This window comes from Nannobrachium achirus, assembly GCF_963921795.1.
Source record: "Nannobrachium achirus genome assembly, chromosome: 18".
Classification (NCBI taxonomy): domain Eukaryota; kingdom Metazoa; phylum Chordata; class Actinopteri; order Myctophiformes; family Myctophidae; genus Nannobrachium; species Nannobrachium achirus.
This window is the reverse complement of record NC_137825.1, coordinates 39,316,763-39,338,134: the sequence shown is the minus strand read 5'-3', so window position 1 is coordinate 39,338,134 and position 21,372 is coordinate 39,316,763. Positions and strand designations below refer to the sequence as shown.

At 41.5% G+C, this 21,372-nt stretch overlaps 1 protein-coding gene across 2 annotated transcripts; it reads left to right on the top strand.

Annotated features, from left to right (window-relative positions):
- The first annotated feature begins 1,957 nt into the window (after positions 1–1,957).
- eif3c (eukaryotic translation initiation factor 3, subunit C) lies at positions 1,958–20,498 on the top strand. Of its 2 annotated transcripts, XM_080747095.1 has the most exons (26): positions 1,958–2,093; positions 3,458–3,575; positions 3,668–3,733; positions 3,905–4,094; positions 4,811–4,936; positions 5,109–5,160; positions 6,177–6,310; positions 6,413–6,537; positions 6,742–6,886; positions 7,800–7,903; positions 8,551–8,692; positions 9,087–9,212; positions 9,462–9,555; positions 9,687–9,874; positions 12,236–12,310; positions 13,663–13,887; positions 14,472–14,663; positions 14,788–14,959; positions 15,080–15,239; positions 16,474–16,539; positions 16,837–16,924; positions 17,064–17,229; positions 18,487–18,546; positions 19,064–19,111; positions 19,475–19,516; positions 19,954–20,498. In XM_080747095.1, the coding sequence occupies exons 2-26, from the start codon at positions 3,478–3,480 to the stop codon at positions 20,136–20,138; spliced, it is 3,069 nt and encodes a 1,022-aa protein (XP_080603221.1). In that variant the 5' UTR covers positions 1,958–2,093; positions 3,458–3,477; the 3' UTR covers positions 20,139–20,498. The 2 variants fall into 2 exon arrangements, with proteins under 2 accessions (XP_080603221.1, XP_080603222.1); XM_080747096.1 differs by lacking the exon at positions 12,236–12,310.
- The last annotated feature ends 874 nt before the right edge of the window (positions 20,499–21,372 follow it).

Genomic DNA, 21,372 nt, shown 5'->3' with positions numbered 1-21,372 from the left:
GAGTTCATATTAAAATGGGTTTTGCCACCCTCGGCACAAAGACGAGTTTTACTTTTTGAATGTGAATAGTATTATCTATTAATGAGGAATTGCTTTTTTCTTTCAGAACTGCGAAAGTTGACAGAGAAAAAGGCTGACTGGAAAGGACAACGTTAAGAACTGTTTCTGGGCCATTCTGTTTTGGACACATTGTCAACATCGTTGTAGGCTATTACAAATTATGTTTTAATTGTTTCAAGAATCATATTTTAATTTTAAAATTAATAAAGTCAAACGATCAACCATGTTTCATGTTTTTGGAAATGGTCAATCCCACACGTCATTCAGTTTTAATGGAATATCGTTTTATCAACAATGAGGCTGAATTGATTTTTTTTCCCCTCAGAAATCTGCAAATGGCAGCAAAATGCTCCATTCCTATTGAAATACATTGGCAGAATACGTCCTCATAGGTAGAATAAAAGTGTGGTGTGACCGTGCCATAAGACACCTTTAACCACAATGTAAAAAATCGCACCTGTGCAAAGTGGACACCGCTCACTATGAAACATGACAAATACAAGAACCACCTCACCAAGCGGTATAGGCATGAGGTCGACGGGAAATAAATGAGGGCGAGCGTGTTTAAGGCGAGCATTCTGGGTACCCTACTCTACCAATATGTGTCTCTTTGTTTGGGAGGAAACTAGTGTTCCTCAAGGAAACCTACACAAACACAGGGAGAACAGGCAAACTACACAAAGGCCATATGCAGGGGTCATCACCTCCCTGAGAGTGGGTCTAGTACACTTGTAAAGCTTTCATAAAGCACCCTGATATATTAATGCATAATTAATTCCTGTTTTTGTTTTTATATGTATACTGCACACAGTAAAGTTCTGTCCTGGTAGTCAAACCCTGGTCTCCCACGTGGTAAACCAAACTTCTACCGCTCCTTCAAGAATTAAGGCCCTTTCCCACTGGGTGCGATAACGATAAAGCCATCTTGATGTGAACACCGACATATCGTTATCGGGCGCAGTGGGAAGGGGCCTTTAATCCGCCTTAATGGAAGGTTCCTGGCAGAGCTGGAGATGGCCATTTCAGCGCTACACTGTTAGCAGGTTTCCAGGTCGGGGACTGCCCATAAAAGTCCTACATCTCATTAGTCCTACATTGGTCAGGGTTAGAATTCACCAGGTCAGCATTCAATCAGTGTCGGACTAATGGGATGGACCAATGCCATGGCACCTCCCCCAGCCTGAGAGCAGGATTTTACTGTAGTCTGTAGTCTTCATCCTGGTGGTGGCAGCATACTGTACATTATATCAGCTGTTGACATACTGTATAGGTTCTCAAAGAGGGGTCCAGGGACCCTGAGGGGATTCCAGGGGGTCCCCAGCTAAATGAGCTAATCATGTATCAAATTCTGTTTAACCACTTTAACCCTATTTTAAACTTTTTATATTTTTGAAAACTTTGACCACAACATAAAATTATCTTCAACAATTATTGTGGGGCCCTGATGAAATATTTTCAGGTGGGATGGGGGTCCACGACCAAATCAATTTGAGGTCTTTGTTTGACATGACAATGTTTGAATGAGAACCACTGATACAGATCAATAAGCTAGCTCAGTGGTTCCCAAAGGTTTTAGTTAAAAATAGAAATCAAGACTTTTGCCCAGGACCTAAAAGAGTGAAAACAGCAGATCTACAAGCTTAGAACATGTCGCTTTGCATCACGTTGTGAGCTTGAACATTTTTCTAATGTATGGAGTTTCTTAATGACATTACTTGCATTGCATTTTTTTTTATTCTTAAATCTTTTTGAGAATGTTTTATTTTTTTAATGTTTCAAAATAATTAAAAACAAAATGTAGGGGGAAAAACTCAAACACATGTATGTCTGTCTGTCTGTCTGTCTGTCTGTCTGGCGTACACTGCTGCACACCACACGCTTGTGAATTTCCCTTCTACTTCCTTTCCTGACGGAAGTGTCTGACCGGTAGCATTTCCAACGCTTCTGCTTGTTGCCACCAAGTCGCCAAACTGGATTATAAAACAGCCCAAATTGTACCGACACACAACAAGAACACTGTAACAAGGACTTAGGTGAGTTTATGGGAAATGTTGCACTTTTATTTCGCGTTGTTTGCGGTTCCAGACGAAGTCTTTCTTTGCCGCTATCCCGCCACGCGAGAAGGCCGTGTGTGTTCGTTAGCATAGTCCAGCGCCGCGCCACATTACTGTCGCATGTGTCGTCGGTTATCAGGAGAAAATGTTCTGTACTGTTTGACCATTTGTGTACACTTGCTGTCTTGTTTATTTTGCTGTTGATAATGCTCCGATAGAGGTCCATTTGAAACCAGACAGTCAATGACTAGATTACCAGCTGTCAAGGCTACAGTGGCTAACGTTAGCTCAGTCCTCCTGAATAAAAAGATGCCAGGATTAGTTAGAATCGTCATAATCGAAAGCCCGAAACGAAGCGCCAGCGCCATCTAGCAGGTGTGCTTGCCACAGTTATAACAGTTAAATTACGCAGTTCTAGCTTTCCGTCTTGATACAAAATGCATTCAAATTGAATAAATTATTTCGTTTGTCGTTGTCTAGTGACAGACACATTGAGGTGCGTGTGTTGCAGACACATGTTCAATGATCGATAAGATCGCAGCGCTCGACAGGCTACACGCACAGTCGCACTTCCATTGTGTATGTTACGTCACTGACTCATCCTTGATATTTTTGATGGATGTTGCATGTTGCCAGCAGGCTATGTCAGGCTTGTCAGCTGGAACCACACAGCTCATAGTTCTCCTATAATACAGTGGTTCTCAGGCTGGTTTAATTTAAAGGACCCCCAGTTTGATATGCCTCTAGGTCACTGTTTCCCAAACAGTGGGTCGTGTTGTGGATCACTGACCAACTTTTAGTTACAGAACTGTAGGGTCCATTTGGTTCCTGACTATCAATCAGTTTAGACAGAAACCAGGGACCCCCAGGAGGACTGGGGGGACTGGGAGGGGCCCCACGGTGAGAGCCACTGCTACTAACATGTTTTGTAGCTTGCTTTAATTGTAGCTGAAAACAACTTGAATAATTGATTATGGGCAAGCATTGCTTTTAGTATTGTATCAAGTTATTTTAGAGATATGGTTGGCCTCAATTCAATAGGTGAAGCCCATTATCAATATATGTAGGCATAACATTTTCTCATTTTGAGTCTGAAGAAACTGACAGTCAAGGCTCAGATGTTCTCCACATTTAAAGCAGGAACATATTAGCATATTGCCTTCAGGAAAATGCTGCTTTACAGTTCTATTACGTACAGTCTGTCATCACCAGAGAAGTGACCAGTGACCAACACATTTTCTTTTCAGACATCGCACACATTGTGATTATTTGTAATGATCAAATCAAAATATGCCTTCCTATTTAGGTAACCGTCACATGCTGTTATTGTTTATTTTCTGCAGATTGACAACTTTCATCGGCAATGTCGCGTTTCTTTGCCACCGGGTCTGACAGCGAGTCAGAGGAGTCCTCATCGGCGGATGAGATCACCCCAAAAGCACCCGGAACTACTTATAAGCAGTAAGCTCCAGCCTGTTTTCCAGAGGACATCTTCACAAAGTTCACAATACATTGTATTTTTTATTTTTTTATTAACATATTGTATTCCATAGGTCGCTGCTGCTTAGTGACGATGAAGAGGACACAAAGAGGGTTGTACGCAGCGCCAAAGATAAAAGGTAAGTCTAACTGTGGAGAAAACCAAGCATATGGTTACAGTACATCAAAGTAAATGCCAACGTTTTTCATTACATGAACCCCAGTGGAGCAGGTGTATTGTAGTTTGCAAGGTCAAAGTTTAGCCTATATGCTCATAAATTTACTAACGAAACGTTAATTAATCATCTCAGGTTTGAGGAGCTCACAAACACCATCAAGACCATCCGCAACGCCATGAAGATCCGGGACATGGCCAAATGTTTGGAGGAATTTGAGTCGCTATGTCGAGCCTTCCTCAAAAGCAAGACTATAGTGGACAAAGAGGGGGTTCCCCCCTTCTATATCCGTCTTCTTGCCGACTTGGAAGACTATCTCAACCAGGTTAAATTGCACATTACATTACAGCCTATAACCATTACAGGGGTTTCCCCAGCACCTTTATAGATGATATATGAAAGTAGATCCCAAGTTTGTTGGGACAGTTATTGCTTTAGCAAGAACTGTAAGTACACCTTGACTGAAAGGACACAAATGCCAGAGTAATCATTTTGTTTACCTCATACGCATGTGTTTTGTCACAAAAATGAGAAGAAACTGGCATTAGATCAGTGCAACAACCATGGCAGCCATGTTTGACATGCAAAGTTCTCAGCACTTTGCAGAATAGGATGATGATTGATGAATATTGTAAAAGTTCTAGTTATTGTCATTATAAGTTATAACGGTACATTTACAATACATTCACTGCACATCACTATTCGTATGCATTTTTTTCTCTAGGTTAGTCAAATTTAGCAACCTAAAGTGAGCTAATAATGAAAATTGGACATCGAGTAATGGACTTCAAAATAAGACTGGGTTTTACTCAGTATAGTTCAGCAATAATAATCATAATGATATTTTGTAGATTTTTTTTATTATGAGTGTTGTAAACAGAAATGCAAGATGGCAAATATGGGCCAAATAAAAATGCGCCCTATAAAATATTTTCAGTAAGTTAAAAAAGCAGATTTTGAATTAGTTGTAATACTATAGAAGCTCCGTAAATGCATCACAAATACTAATTGACATTTTGTTGAATAATCTCTCTCTTCCAGATTTGGGAGGACAAGGAAGGAAAGAAAAAGATGAACAAGAACAACGCCAAAGCGCTCAGCACACTCCGTCAGAAGATCCGCAAGTACAACAGGGACTATGAGACGGAGATTGCTTCTTACAAGGAGGTACTGAAGAGCTAATTTAAACAAATTGACCCTAACAGGGCCATTTTAGTTAAATGTGTACACTATAATACAAATAGATTAATTAACACTGAAGAGTAAACTGTGTGGGGGCCTTCCTCACAGTAGTTTTGGTGTGTCAATAATGTCCTTACACATTCTCCCTCTTTCTCAGAACCCACAAGAGTCTGCAGATGAGGAGGAGGAGAAGGAGCCAGAGGAGTCGGGTTAGCTTTCCTTTTTTGTCTTAAAAAAAAGTATATAAAGGGCAAGGTCGCTTTTTGCCCTTAGGCGTCTTACTGGTTGTTATTATTATTTTGTACATTGAACCTTTCCTTTAGCAATGCATTGTTTGGATATGCCCTAGCCACTAGGGAATAATCCCATTATTCTCATTGCTGTGCACTGATACATTGCCTCAAATGCACTGCTTTTGCAAGAAAGTAAATCCACAGCAAGCTTTTTGATAAATGGCTTTCATTTGCTATCTTTCCTAAAGCAGGCCTAACAACTGTAGCAATAGTTCATAAGATCTACCTCTAAAGCGCAAATGTAAGCTTTCATGTCTCATCCTCTTAATTGCACAACCCCACTTGTCGTCTCCAACGGAGTCGGTCCTTAAATCTGCTGCTGTAGGCCTATTGTCATTAATCATAGTCACGGCTGTAACAAAATAATATCAACACAGTAGGAGGAGCATGGTGCTGACAACGCAGGTGGCCCTGGCATGCCAGGGGAACATCTGTGTTTGTTTGACTTCCTGCTTTGGTGAGGCAGAGTGTTGACACGAGTTGTCACCAAGGATGTCTGAAATCATATCACTCACTAGTTCACTACTCCATAATCCCTACATAGGGAGTTATATGTAGAGGCATTGCTGCCTTTGACAGATCTTTATTTTCTGTCTGTATTTTTCTTTCTGCAGATAAGATGATTCCATTTGATGGGTCATAATAATTATCACTGCATTTGGACACCACTACAAAATGGTGTAATCTCTATAGTGACTTGAGTAGGGAGTGTTTTACTCACAGCCCATGTATTGATCTGACGGTCGCTCATCGCCCTTGTGGCTTCTCATTATTCTTGCGGATAAACACAAGACATGAAGAAAAGTTTGAAAAACTGTGGCGTTTTCCTTTTAATGGTAAATGTATGTGAAGTAGCTGTAATCATGGTGTAGCCAGCTGTTTAAAAAAGGATTTGTACATTTGATTTTGTGTTAAAAAAATTAAATCTTCAGGTTCATCTTCAGACAGTGATGATGATGATGATGATGATGAAAAAGATGATGCCAAATCTTTCTTGAAGAAGAAGCCTCCAGCAGAGCCCACCCCAGATGCCAGCCAGTTCCTCAAGACGGCCAAAGGCTCCGGGGTATGAGGCTGCTTCATGTTAAACAACCAAAACACATGTATCCCTTCCCCTGTCAGCCAAGACCGTACTCTGTAACCTTCTATGGTTTCCCCTCTGTGACAGGACGAGTCATCCTCTAGCGATGATGACGATGAAGAGTGGGGCTCGGACACCGCAGGCAGTGGCAGCGAGAGCTCCGATGATGGGGAGGGAGGGACAGCTTCCTTAGCGTTGAACTTCCTCAAGATGTGAGTCTTTCCTTCTATGTCTCTGCTTGGCAAATTAACAAACACTACAAACATTGCATGAAAATGCAAGAGCAGGAGATGCTTGTTGGTGTCAAATCTATGTAATGACCTCTTTTAGCTTGATGGATGGAGATGGGTTGGTATTGCCAAGGCACCCAATTACATAACTGTAAACCTAAGTCATGATTTTGCTTAATCGTGCAGCACCAGTGATAAGACTGAGAAGAAAAAAGAAGTGAGGAAGAAGAACAAGAAGAAGGAGAGGCTAGAGGAGGAGGCGGAGGAGGAGGTAGCGGAAGGAGAGGGTGGAGCCTGGGAGGAGGTGACTAAAGGCGCCCCTTTGGCAAAGGTGAGGAGGACATGTCCGTAAAACTCTCACTCGTGTACCCATAAGATTCACAACTAGGAAGGAAGGAATCCGCTGAGAAATGTGTTCTGTCTTAGCATTTGTCCCTTTTATGCCCATATATGGACAACCCTGATGTCATCAATATTAAGCCCATTTTTTGGAATGCCCTCGTGGTCTAAAATGTGCACATAAATGTCAGTCATCTCAATATTTGGGAAAAGTGATTTTTTTTGCATTTTTCCATTCAAGTCAATGAAGAAAGTTAATTCACAAATAAATTGAAGGGATATTTTGGGAAAGTTGATTGATTCAGTATTTAGATATTTGATATTCATTTTATCAGACATGCCCCTTTCCTATACAATCCCATTGTAACTTCAAACTCCATTTTATCTATGATAAATTTATCAAACACACCTGTCCTTGGTTCTGCCCTTCTAATATGTGAGCAGGCCTTGTTTTTGTATGTATTTAATTATTATTGTTATTTACTTTTATAATTTCCCCCAAAAATATGTATATATTAAAAATAAAACAAAGTAAAAAATAAACGTTGAAATCAGTGTCTGGGGTGTTCACAAAAGCCTCATTATAGACGATAAAATGACCAAAAGCTTTTTTGAAAGTGAAATATCCCTTTTTTCATTATAATATTATGCCACCAAAACTGTCAAGAGTAGCGCGTCAAAATAAAGTTTTATCTGGAAAAATGTTAAGAAAGACAGTAAAGTCTGATGAGTACTATTGTCTATTTCCCCTGTTAGGGCAACCACACTAATTTAGGCATTTAGCATTTAGAACGACCTTGTGTCAGAAATCCATACAGTCTCTTTTCCATGGAATAATGCTGGAATGTTACTCTTCAATAAGAATCACATCGACATATGTTTTTTGTTTATCTTCCACCGTACAGGAGAAGCCCAAGATGTTTGCTAAGGGCACAGAGATCAACACAGTAGTTGTGGTGAAGAAGCTGAATGAGATCCTGCAAGCCAGAGGCAAGAAGGGCACAGACAGGTAACAGGCAGGACTACAACTCCACTGAGCGCTCATAAAGTAACGTTCAGACACCTAACAAGCAGGAGCACTGAGTACAGCTACAGCACCGAGTACAGCTGCAAAATTAATATAAAATAAAATAGCTTTAGTCTACTGCTGTCAATCTAGGTTCTTGGATCAAGACATGTTCCAAATGGTCTCTGAAGCAAAGTGTTTTGGTGCTACCATGTAGAATTCCTTGCTGGAACCTTATTTTAGAGTACACCCTTTTATAATAATCTTTTTAGAACGAATGCTAAGCACTAGAACACCTTTTATCTCCCTCAAACCCACAATTCTCTGGTGTAAAAGATGTGCGGTCCTTGATTGCATGGTGCAGTATGGAACCAAATGGAGTCTAAATGGACCTAGTAACTCTGGCAGTGTACAAATGGAACTCTGGCAGTGTACAAATGGAACCAAATGAACACTGACGGGTTCATTTGGTTCCATTTGTACACTGCAAGAGTTAAGGGGAGACATTGAAATTTGAAAGTTTTAGAAACACTGGTATGGTGCAAGTGTGTCAATGATTGAACATCCTCAGCGTTTTCTGTCTTTTCACTTTGTTCTTCAAACTCCTTTTCCCCATGTTCCTTCTTTCCATTGCCCCCTTCCTCTGGCAGAGCTGCCCAGATTGAACTGCTCCATGCCCTGGCAGGCATCTCCAATGAGCACAACCTGGGCGAGGGCATCCTGGTCAAGATCAAGTTCAACATTGTCGCCTCCCTTTATGACTACAACCCCAACCTAGCTGCCTTCATGAAGGTAGGACATGCTGACATTTGGTAAATTAAACATTCTTACACAGGTGTTGATATAAATCCTGGAGTATGGAAATAATGTTTAATTGAAATATACCTAACTGCCATGTTGCAGATATTATATAGATAATTTATTTTACTGTATATATCATTCAGTATGTGGAGTAATTTCTCACTATGTTGTCAGGTTGAATTTTGACTACAGTTTGTTAAAAAAAGAAAAAAAAAGATGATTATGAAGCCGAGTCTGGAAAAGCATGTAGCCCTGTACATTTTCAGCACCTTATGCTAATGGCTTCCTAGATTAAAGCTCTGGTACAAAGAATTTCAGTGTCAACAATGAGGAGAAGGTGCCCTTTGCTCAGTTTGGTAGCTCAGATATCCCCATGTCTCTCTAGCCGGACATGTGGAAGAAGTGTCTGGAGTGCATAGACGAGTTGCTGGACATCCTGTTTGCAAACAGCAACATCTTCATTGGGGAGAACATCGCAGAGGACAGCGAGAACCTGGCTGCCGGTGAACAGGTAGTTCACCCCCTGTTTCATTCCTCAGTCTTCACTAAAAGTACAGTATGTAGCACTCAGTAGAGTTCTCAAATTCTGCTCGAACCCGACCCTTCCCGACCTGATCTTTTCAGGCTGAGCTGGGCCTAAAATGCATGCTAATTATTCAGGCCGAGCCTCGGGCTCGCCCAGTTAGGTCTGGGCCTCAATTTCAAAAGAATTCTAGCACTCCATACGTTGTGACATCATTCTCTGTTTTGTGTTCGTCAGCCCTTCAGGGTGCGTGGCTGTATTCTGACCCTGGTGGAGAGGATGGATGAGGAGTTCACCAAGATCATGCAGAATACTGACCCCCACTCCCAAGGTGAGGCACCACCACCAAGACCAGCTATATGTACACTCATACAAACAGACATGTCATGGCCGCTGATTAGTTCCATTACTTAAACGGATGTTTCCTCTCTCTGTCCCGCCCCTCACTCCCTCCTAACTCAGAGTACGTGGACAACCTCAAAGACGAGGGCCATGTTTGTGGCATCATTGATCGTTTGCTGGAATACCTGGAGAACAAGGGAAGCACGGAGGAGGTGTGTCGTGTCTACCTGCGTCGCATCATGCACACCTACTACAAGTTTGACTACAAGGCTCACCGCCGCAGCCTCGGCCTCCAGGGGGAGACCAAGGTAACCTTCATCTTCTTAACTCATTCTGTGCCAATCACGTGTATACACGTGATATATTAGCGCATCCCACAGTGCCAATCACGTGTATACACGTGATTCAAAAAAAAAAAAAAAAAAAAAAATTTTTTGAAATTTTTTTTTGGGACCCCATCAAAACTAGTGAACATGATTTCAATCGCGATTTTGCATGTTTAACCCCCATACAACCCCCATACAACTCAGGTAGCAGACCTCCAAGCTCACAACAGTGTAAAACATAATGGCTATTATCTCAAGAATGCCTGAACGGATTTCCAATCGGATTTTTTTGTTTGAAAGCTGTGAACAAACTGCACAAACCCACAACAATGCAATCCAGGATTGCATTGGATTTTTTAGAGCTCATTCTTCTCTGTTTTTTTCCCATGCATGAGGTGTGCAAGGTTTAATCATGGCTAAGTTGACGAAAATAAGGCTTTTAAAATGCTTGGTAGCCAATAGCTAACTTCAAGCTAACTTCATCCTCTTCCTGTACATGCACAAAGGAAAGTGTTTAGGCAAGTCATGGCTGCAGGGCTTCTGCATATACCAGCATATCTCTATGGGATTGTCTGTGGCAAACTGGGCCCCCTCTAGTGGTGAAAGGGTGGCATTAAATGAGTTAACACATATGGTGCCAACCCCGAGTTTCCCGAGTTTACCTGTGCCAACCCTGAGTTGCCCGAGTTTACCTGTGCCAACCCCGAGTAGGGCTGTCACGATATGACATTTTACATGACGATTAATTGTCACTCAAATAATTGGCGATTAACGATTTAATTGTGTTTTTGTCGTTGATAATTACATTTCTGTTTGGCTTTTAGGCTTTGAAGTTGTACATGGTAGATATGGCACATAACCTAAATATACAAAGAAATTACTGACATATTTGACAACTTACTACCGTATTTTCCGGACTATAAGGCGCACTTAAAAGCCTTTAATTTTCTCAAAAAACTACAGTGCGCCTTATAGTCCAGTGCGCCTTATATATGGATCATTCATTGACATTGACATTCCCTTTAGCACAGCTCCATCTGTTTGATGCATAACGCAACGGTAGCGTCTATTATGTGCGCCTTATAGTCAGGTGCGCCTTATATATGAAAACAGTTTGAAAATAGACCATTCATTGACAGTGCGCCTTATAGTCAGGTGCGCCTTATAGTCCAGAAAATACTGTACTTAAAAATCACACCTGTGTGAACTGAGCGGTGGTCCCCCCCCCCCGTGTGTGTGTGTGTGTGTGTGTGTGTGTGTGTGTGTGTGTGTGCCTGGTCTGGCCTGGCCTGAACAACAGCGCCCCTCCCTTAACATGTGTGGTCAGAAAAGGTTACTGCAGGCTACAGACAGACAGACAGACACGCAGACAGACAGACCCACACACACGGCCACGTATAGGAGCGTTGTGACCACCGCTCAAAAATAACTTTGATAGTGGAAATAGCCGATCTACAAGCTCACAACGCGTCGCGATGCGACGCGTTGTGAGCTTGTAGATCTGCTATTTCCACACTTTTGGAGATTTTTCAACATTCATGATTATGACGATTATGACAAAATAATTAGACGATTATGTAATAATTGTGACAGCCCTAACCCTGAGTTTCCCGAGTTTGGGCCGTTTTTTCTTTTTCCCTTTTTTTTTCTTATTTTTTTAAAATATTTTTTGGACCTCCAAAAATGTATTAGGCATGATCGCGATCACGAAATTGCATGTTTAACCCCCATAACAAACCCCATCTTTCAAACGTGGCTGCCATGTTTGTTTACATAATGTAAAAACATAATGGCTGATATCTCATGAATGCCTGAACGGATTTCCAAGCGGATCTTTTTGTTTGAAAGCTGTGAACACACGTGGTGCATGATCTAGGCATGGGAGTGTATGATCCGTGCACTATTAATTACATGGAAGTCTATGGAGACGATGGCATCTTGGACCTTCAGAGAGATTTAATTGATTGCAACGAATGTGTTAATACGCGGGAGGCACACTAGGGATGCCAAGAGGAGATGCGGAGTAAGCGCACAACAGGGTTACAGCCAACAGTACCTGTACATAAATTGGGAAAACAAAATTAAAGAATATAAATCGTAGCATGTTATCAAACATGACACACGGGCATATCTACTTGTAAGGGCCGTTCTGTCTGTGACATAAGCTGTGGTGATGTCGGTGTCTGCGTACTTTCTATGACGTTAGTCTCGTACTACGGACATAGAGATACACAAAGCCAGACGTAGGAGCGGTTAGCACCGCTCAAAATTCGGCCAAGTGTCCGTTTCAGATCAGAATTCCAATTTTTGTGCATCACTATATTATATATTACCATATAATAGGAGGAGAAGAAGCTAGAGGAGGCGAAGGAGGAGGTACCAGAAGGAGAGGGTGGAGCCTGTGCAGAAGTTTCCAAGGTGAGGAGGACATGTCCGTAAAACAACCGGTTGACTCACTCATGTACCCACAAGGATTCACAACTAGAAAGATGGAATTCTGGGAAATTGCAAGTGTGGTTGCCCTGACGTGAGTCACGAGGAATCCGCTGGGAAATGTATTCCGTCGTACCATTTGTCCCTTTCATAACCATATATGTATATCTCTGTATCTGTCATTCTTTGTCCCTTTTTGAGCGGCGCCAACCATTCCAGGGATCTCCATAATGGACATAAAAAGGACAAGGATTGTCCTTTTATGCCCATATATGGAGATCCCTGATGTCTTCAATATTAAGCCCATATTTTGGAATGCCCTTAAGAACTAGACCAGGTCAACCTGGTTGTGCCAGACCCCCTGTCTGTCATCATCATTTATGACATCATGCCTTTTGTAGGCATGTCGTCATCATGTCATCATCATATATACCCTTTATATAGAAAACCCGGACCGACATTTGCTTATGTAGGCCTACCCATTTCATGGGTCTGGCAAAAATAGCAGACCTGCTATCTTTGAATAACCATGTATAAAATATGGTTAAAGTGGTTAAAATGTTTGTGACTCGGATGCTTTAATTTGGTTAAAACATGACAAGCGATGAACATTAACAAATGATTTTTACGATGGACAGTCAACTATTTCCATCATCAGCAAGGAACAGGGACTTTCCCGTCACAGACATCATGCTGTATATTCAGAGGCAGCCCACGTAACGATTTAAGTAAAGAAATGAAAAATCTGTTTCTCACACTTTTTGAAAATAAACCATTTTTGTGTATTTTTATATCAAAAGTCCATAAAAGGCTAAATCTTAATTACTAACCGTGAACAAAAACGTGCTGCCTGATGACATAAACAGGTCTTCTTATGAACCTTTGATTACCATTGCTGGCATTCCTCCAAACACAGCTGTTTTTAATTATAGAGCTATTCCGTTTTGAATGTAATTCAGGATGATGTCCAGACTGTGTATTAGTCATTGTAAACTTAATCAGCACACTAAAATATGTATCTTAAAACATTATGGCAACTTGGTAACATTCTGCACAGCAGCCCCAGACAATGTCTCCCTCTGCCTGCCGTCTGCAAGCTAATGAAGCTACAAATGAAAACATTACGCATCATGTGACCATACCATCCCCTGAAGGACTGGTTCCTTCTGATTGGTTCAGAAAATCAGAGGCGTCAGTCTGATACTTCAAAATAAAATCCCCAAAAAAGCCATTTCAGCTCGACTTTAAGGGCATGATTTAATATTATATATATATGTATATATTATATAATATACTATATTGAGCCAGGTTTCTCTGCACACCACCACCAATTTCAGTCAGAGCAGGACCAGGAGGAGAGCGAGGGCGAAGACAGTGCTGTGATCATGGACCGCCTCTGCAAGTTCATCTACTCCAAGGACCGCACGGACCGCATCCGAACCTGCGCCATTCTCTGCCACATCTACCACCACGCCCTTCACTCACGCTGGTACCAAGCCCGCGACCTGATGCTCATGAGCCACCTGCAGGACAACATTCAGCACGCCGACCCACCTGTACAGGTAGGCAGGCAACAGACACCAGAATGTGTCTAGGCATTAACCAAAAAATATATCTAAACCGGAACCAGGTTTTATATTTCATACAATTTGTATAGATTTGTTTTACCTCTTAATCCTGTATTATACTTTGTTGTGAGCTAATACAGGTAGATTCTTTTACACCAACATTGTACAACGGGTCACATATAGCAGTGGCTCAGGAGGTAGAGCAGGTCATCCAATTATCCTTGGGTCGGCGGTTTGAATCCTGGCTCATCCTGTCCACAAAGCGATTTGAGTTAAAATGCCATCCATTATTATTATTATGTTGCGATGTTTTTTGAGCTTGTTGATCTGCAACATTCACTACCAGTATATATAATGTATTTGTTTATTGCGTTTACTTTAATCGCTCATTAATTGTAATTGTGGCAAATTTTAAATTGTGTTACTGATTTGAATTTCATATCCTCGAGCCATATTACTTACAGTTACATAGAAATTGGGTACAATCAGGGATACGTGTGTACCTGCACATAAAACTGTATTTTCAAATTATTATGTCTACAGCTTGTTTGTTAATTTCTTCCCTTTCTCTCCACCAGATCCTGTATAACAGAACCATGGTGCAACTGGGCATCTGCGCCTTCCGTCAGGGCATGATCAAGGACGCCCACAATGCCTTGCTGGACATCCAGTCATCAGGACGCGCCAAGGAGCTTCTGGGCCAGGGCCTGCTGATGAGGAACATGCAGGAGAGGAACGCCGAGCAGGAGAAGATTGAGAAGAGGAGACAAGTAACGTTGCCTGCTAAATTGCGAAGTGCAATATCGATAGTACTCGAACGTGGCATTCATGTTGAGCTATGTATAACCCAGTAGCAGAAGCCATAATGTGACTTTGTGTGTCCATCCCCATTAGGTACCATTCCACATGCACATCAACCTGGAGTTGCTGGAGTGTGTTTACCTGGTCTCAGCCATGCTGCTGGAAATCCCCTATATGGCTGCCCATGAGTTTGATGCCCGCCGTAGGATGATCAGCAAACAGTTCCACCACCAGCTGAGGGTGGGAGAGAGGCAGCCACTGCTAGGTACGTCAATGCACCGCACTGCAACCTCTTATTATCCACTTAAACTCTACATGCTTAGTTGACCGAGTCCCCCAGTGGTCTAGGGGTACTAGGAACCGAACGTTGTGTGTCTCCCCCTAGGACCACCTGAGAGCATGAGGGAGCATGTGGTGGCAGCCAGTAAAGCCATGAAGATGGGCGACTGGCGCACCTGCCATTCTTTCATAATCAATGAAAAGATGAACAGCAAGGTTTGGGACCTGTTCCCAGAGACATCACGAGTACGCGAGATGCTCGTCAGGTGAGCGTGCACCTTATTTATCACTTAATGATCATTTAATCACAAAGCACGTTCGCTATTTCCCTCATGTCCCTGTTTTTAAGCTATCAATAATAACTATGTGATTGTGTGTGCAGTTTATGAACAAAGTCACAATGTCGTGTTCAGAAGCCATATACAGGCTGGCAGAGTGTGTGCATGGTCTAGTGTGGTGGCTGTCTACACCTCATCTGTCCAAATGGCAATCTTTGTACTATAGAGTAGAGTACAAAACTGTTTCACTAGACTAATGTAGCTAAGAGATTAACGGAAATAAATATTTTGACACTAAATTAGATCTATAATCCAACTTCTAACACTCCTGGTTGTGCAGACTGGTCATGCTGCATTCATTTATGGCCAGAGAAGGTTGTTTGTGACACAATGCATGGGACATACAGTACAGCAGGGGTATTCAACTAAATTGTCCAGGGGGCCACATTGACAGAAACCCAAGGGGCCGGGGGCCGCACTAACGTACCCCCCCCCCCCCCCCCCCCCCAGCTATTGTACACTTGAAAAAACGGCACGACCACATTTTCACTATTACATTTTCACAAACAACCACATTTTAACTACATTGCAAAGCAGAATACTTTTCAAGTAGAATACTTTAATGTTAATGTGCTTAATTTTTCTGTTCAATTTCTGTTCAACAAGTTGACAACTGTAAACATGCTTTCTTGTTTAAAACCTAGTGCTAACTACATCATACTAGTGATGGACAACCTGGCTTTGATGCTAGAGTAGATGTCAACCTTATTGACAGTGCACACACAATTGCCTTCTCTGATGCCTTAACGATGCTCAACGAGGATCAGGTGGGTCGCAGACACAAACACTCCACTCTGCTGCAGTGCTCTGACTGGAGTCACTTCACTTGAATATGATGGAATATGATTAGGGATTACTGTGATTATGGTAAGATGAATCTCACGTTTCATATCGCGCAAACCATACCTATAACGTTCATTAGCCTCCACAAAAAAAAACGATTTTGGATTTTTTTTTTTTTTTTTTTTTTCAAAATCTTTTTTTTTTTTTTTTTTTTTTTCAAAATTGCTCCAGGGGCCACAAGGAAGGTCCCCGCGGGCCGCATTTGGCCCGCGGGCCGCCAGTTGAATACCCATGCAGTACAGTAAATGTTCATTTCTGTAGCATGCTAGCAAAAAGTGTATATTTTAAAGCATTCTCTTGAATTTGTTTTCTTCTGTAGGAAGATCCAAGAGGAATCACTGAGGACCTACCTTTTCACATACAGCAGTGTATACGACTCTATCAGGTGAGCACACTTCGTAGAGAGCTCCACTGCTTACAGGGTATGTCTGTCAGACAGTGAGGCAGAGAACCTGCACACTTTGTTTTATGTTATCATACCATAGTGGTCCAGGCACCTAGGCTGGTAATCCGGTCTGACTGCATGTCGTGGGTTCAAGTGCCCATCCCGACAGCCTTTGCTGCATGTCACCCCCCCAGCTCTCTCCCCATTTCTTGCCAACCTACAGTATACTTATCAATAAAGGCAGAAAAAGCAACCAAAACAATTATGTGAAATAATGTAATTATTTCTGTTCCCCAGCATGGGGACTCTATCAGAGATGTTTGAACTGGAGTTGCCCATGGTCCACAGCATCATCAGCAAGATGATCATTAATGAAGAGCTCATGGTAAACCAAATGGTTTCTCTACTACTGCACTGAATGTTTTAAAATATCTAGCATAAACACATAAAAAGGATGAGGATAATGTACATGTGTCATGATACTATTTATCTCGCCCGCATGCATATGTGATGGTCTCCCACAGGCATCCCTGGACCAGCCCACCCAGACAGTGGTGATGCACCGCACAGAGCCCACCTCTCTGCAGAACATGGCACTGCAGTTGGCCGAGAAGCTGGGCGGCCTGGTGGAGAACAACGAGCGTGTCTTTGACCTCAAGCAAGGAGTGTATGGTGGCTATTTCAATAGAGGTAAGTCCAGAACCCATGACACTCGGAGAGCAGCACAGCAGTGTTGTCTATCTCAGTCGCTCTCAAAGGTTCTTGGGGAGTTAACAGGTATGTAACTCCGAGAGTGTACACTCTTGGAGGTACAAATTTCTAGTATAGATTGGGGTCTCAGATGTAGACATGTTTACATTTTAGCTAATGCTGGGATCGTGGCATATCAAACAGAGGGTCCTTGAAATGTAAATGTTTGAGAACCACTGGTCTACCTATGTATATACTGTAATGTGTATATATATATATATACATATTCATTTGAGGTTTTTTTTTTTTTTATTATTTTTTATATACCAGTACATGTATATTAGTTGTTGAATGAATGCGTCTACCAAAAATATGTTTTGCCTTTAAAGGTGATACACCATGCATTTAAAAAGTATTTGTCATATTGTTTATGTCCCAAAAATGTTTTTCAAAAGGTTTGAGGCTAAATTACCACTCCTGAATAGAGAGCCTCTCTCATTTTGAATGGCTCTCAGAGCATTTTCAGCTGCAGTAACACCACCCCCCCAAAATCTTTAAAAAAAAGAATGTTTTTGGAGAAAAAAAAATGTTTTTGGAAAAAAAAAAAAAAACAACATTATTTTTCCTTCAAAAACGTCCGTCGATGACGTCAGCGACGGCAGCAAATCTGGACAGCCTGTTTTGAGAACCCGTGGGATGCTTTTAACCTCCGCCTTCCCAAAACCAGAGAAAGACCCAGCGGTCTGAAATGGGACTTTGTGAGGATAGAAGGTGCTAGTGGGACCCCAAAAAAAGATTTTAAAATAGGAAAAGTGAAATTTCATGGTGTATCACCTTTAACCTCACCAAAAACCTTCTTATCACATGCCTTCCTGGAGAGTTTCCAAATATGGCCATAAAGCAATAGCCCATTTCACCTAGCCAGTCTAGACTTTTATCCACAGCGGAGACAACATTGTGTTTTTGATGCTGGTTGTAACTAACATTGTTGTTACTAACATTGCTTTTGAAAGCATTGAATGCGTAGCTGACTTATAAGTGAGGCAGAAGGCTGCCTCTAATCTTTGTTTTACATTGTTTAAAATGTGTGAAGGAGTGGCAGAGCAGTAAATCTAGTACTATGTTGATGTCATCTATTATTATATGTATGGCAAATTGTGAGGTGAAGATGATTAAATGTGTCATGTTGTCTGCATGAATGTTAATGTCAAGTGTGGTGGTTGTGTGTTTAAACTATTCTTGCTGTGCGGTTTTCAGAGCAGAGAGGTGGTTACCAACAGAAGCAAGGTGGTTACCAAGGTGGTTACCAACGAGGAGGTGCTTATGAACTCTTAACTTCTCTTGTAGTTTGTATAATCCCAGTCTCAGGTGTATGAGCAGCACATCCCAAACACATCTTTTCTTGCTCAAATACTGCTAAATAAGACATTTCTACTCAGTCGCCTCCAGCTTCTTCATTGGCCAGGAGTCAAGACTGCGAAAATATTTGAAATATGTCAATTGTAACTGATTACATAGAAGTATTATTGGCCCCATCTACTTTGAAGAAGACGTGTTTAGATCACTGGTTCTCAATGTGGGGCCGGGGACCCCCCAGGGGTCCTTGAGGGGGTTCTAGGGGGTCCCCAGCTAAATGATTGATAGTTAGGAATTGCATGGACCCTTATGTGTCTGTAACTAGTGCACAAAGTGACCTGTACTGGTCCATTTGGTTCCATTTATACAAATAATGGTCTGTGGCCTAATGCCTTTCAAACTGGGGGTCCTTGAAATTAGAAATGTTGAAAATCACTGGTTTTGATAAAGTGCTGATGGTTGACATTTTGTCTTTCAGATCAGAGAGGTGGCTACCAGCAGAAACAAGGCGGCTATCAGAGAGGAGGTAATTGTGGCCTTTGACCTAGAACACTTCAGAAATGTGTTTGCATGTTCTTGTCTGATCACATCGTACACTCTCCAACCAGCCTAGAGTTTTGTCTACAGCGGAGACAACATTGTGTTTTTGATGCTTGTTACTGTGCAATTGCTGTTGATAGTATTGAATTGATAGCAGACTTAGTTATTATAAGTATGGGGGGTGGCCTCTGATTGGTTTTTACGTTGTATTTCAAAATGTATGGTATGTATGGTAGAGCAGTAAAACTAGTGCTATGGAGATGATTGAATGTGTTACATTGTCTGCATGAATGTTAATGTCAAGTGTGGTGGTTCAGTGTTTAAACTGTTCTTGCTGTGCGGTTTTCAGAAGGGAGAGGTGGTTACCAGAAGCAAGGTGGTTACCAACGAGGTGCTTATGAACTAATTAATTCCTTCATTCACCACTTAACATTGTTTTGTTCTTTTCTAGTAGATGTCTTCAATTGTTCAGTTTCGTTAAGCCATCATTGTTGAGCTGCAATCTTCCCTGTCCACCTCCCTTACCTCACCTCTCTTGCTCCCTCTTAAAGGATGTTCTTTTGTAATGACAAATATTATCTGTATTACATTATGTGTTTGTGTGTGTAATATATCCTGCTTTATGTTATGGCATATTTAAAGTTGCACTCCTCATTCTCACCACCTTGGGCATCTGACTTTAACCATCGGAAAACACTCTTTTACAAGTCTTGTTCCAGTTCTCATGTAGGAGTTTTGTTAATATGTATGTACGTACGTACGTCTCAATGTGGTTTTTGTCTTCACTAATATTTACCTCCACCAATAACTCTTGCCCTGCACCCCCAGGAGATCAGAGGGGAGGCTACCAATCGAACAGGGGTGGCTACGGCAACAGGGGAGGCTACCAGGGAGGTGGTGGCTACCAGGGAGGAGGTGGCTACCAGGGAGGAGGTGGCTACCAGGGAGGAGGTGGCTACCAGGGAGGCTACCAGCGAGATGGCTACCGAAACCAGAATCAAAGCAACTATTGAGCTGGGGAAAGCGTGCCGAGCTCGATCTTGACGATTCGTCTATAGCCCTCATTCCATAACAGCGTGTTTGAGTTACCATGCTTGACAATGCCCATGTATCTCTTTTCAGTGGTTTTCAGTGATACTAGTTTAACATAAAACTGAAACGCATTGATTCACAGTCCTCTTTGTTACTTACAACTGCATAGTGTGACATTTCACTACTGGCCACTCCTATTTGTTGGGTTGGAAATAACCTTATTGTTGCTATTAGATTCATTTAATTTGCAGTGATACTGGGACTGTACATTAAGGTAAAAGATCAGTCAAGCAGATTGTTTTTTTTTCTGGTAACCTGTTCAATAAAACATTGTTCAATTATTATGTCTGGGGTGTCTTTTGTTTTTAGTTTAAAGTTAACTTTAAGTAATATGTGTGTAATGTTAACAATCATTATACCACATACCACTCTCAGTGAATGTGTTCTGAGCCTTTTGTACAATTTTCAGGGGAAATGTTAAGTGGCCTTCTGCATTTGTAATGACTCGTGCCATAATCAACCCCGACCCTGCTGTGTAGTTTATAATTGGTGGTTTTGAAAACTACAATTTATAAGTGTCTCAAGTCTCAAGCTATTAACTAAGCCACTTTGAATAATAAATGTCATTCAAGCTACAGCCTCAAATCAAGTGAGCTGACATTACATATTAGTTTTACAGATTTTCTTTTACATATTCGGGGTCCCAATATGTTGCTGAAGCACTTCAAGCAGCTCACCCACGAGAGGTACTGTATAACAATGGAATACACAAGCCGTCCATATACCCATTTGTTTTCATAATATTCTGGGAACCTAAAGAATGCAAACCTGAAGCTGATTCCCTTGGTTTGCCCTGTAGAAAAGCGAGCAGCCCTCTTCAATCCAGAAAGAATGAACACATTACCTTCCTCGCTCCCCTGTAGTGGAACTGAGCAAGGTTATGGAACATGGATGAGGTAAGGTGTATAGAGAGAAAGAGATAACTAAGGATAATATCTATCTTGTATCTTATTTGGTCATTGTTTGAATTTGTTTCATAGTCTTCCTTACAGACTTGTGTAAGCGCAAAGTCTTGTGTACAAGTATATTGAAGGGAAGGGAATCACGTGTTAATGACAACTGATTTATTTTAATATATCTTGACTAAATGAAAATGGAACCTATTTTCATTCTATTAATCTGATCAATCTTCCATCATGGAATATTGCTGGACTC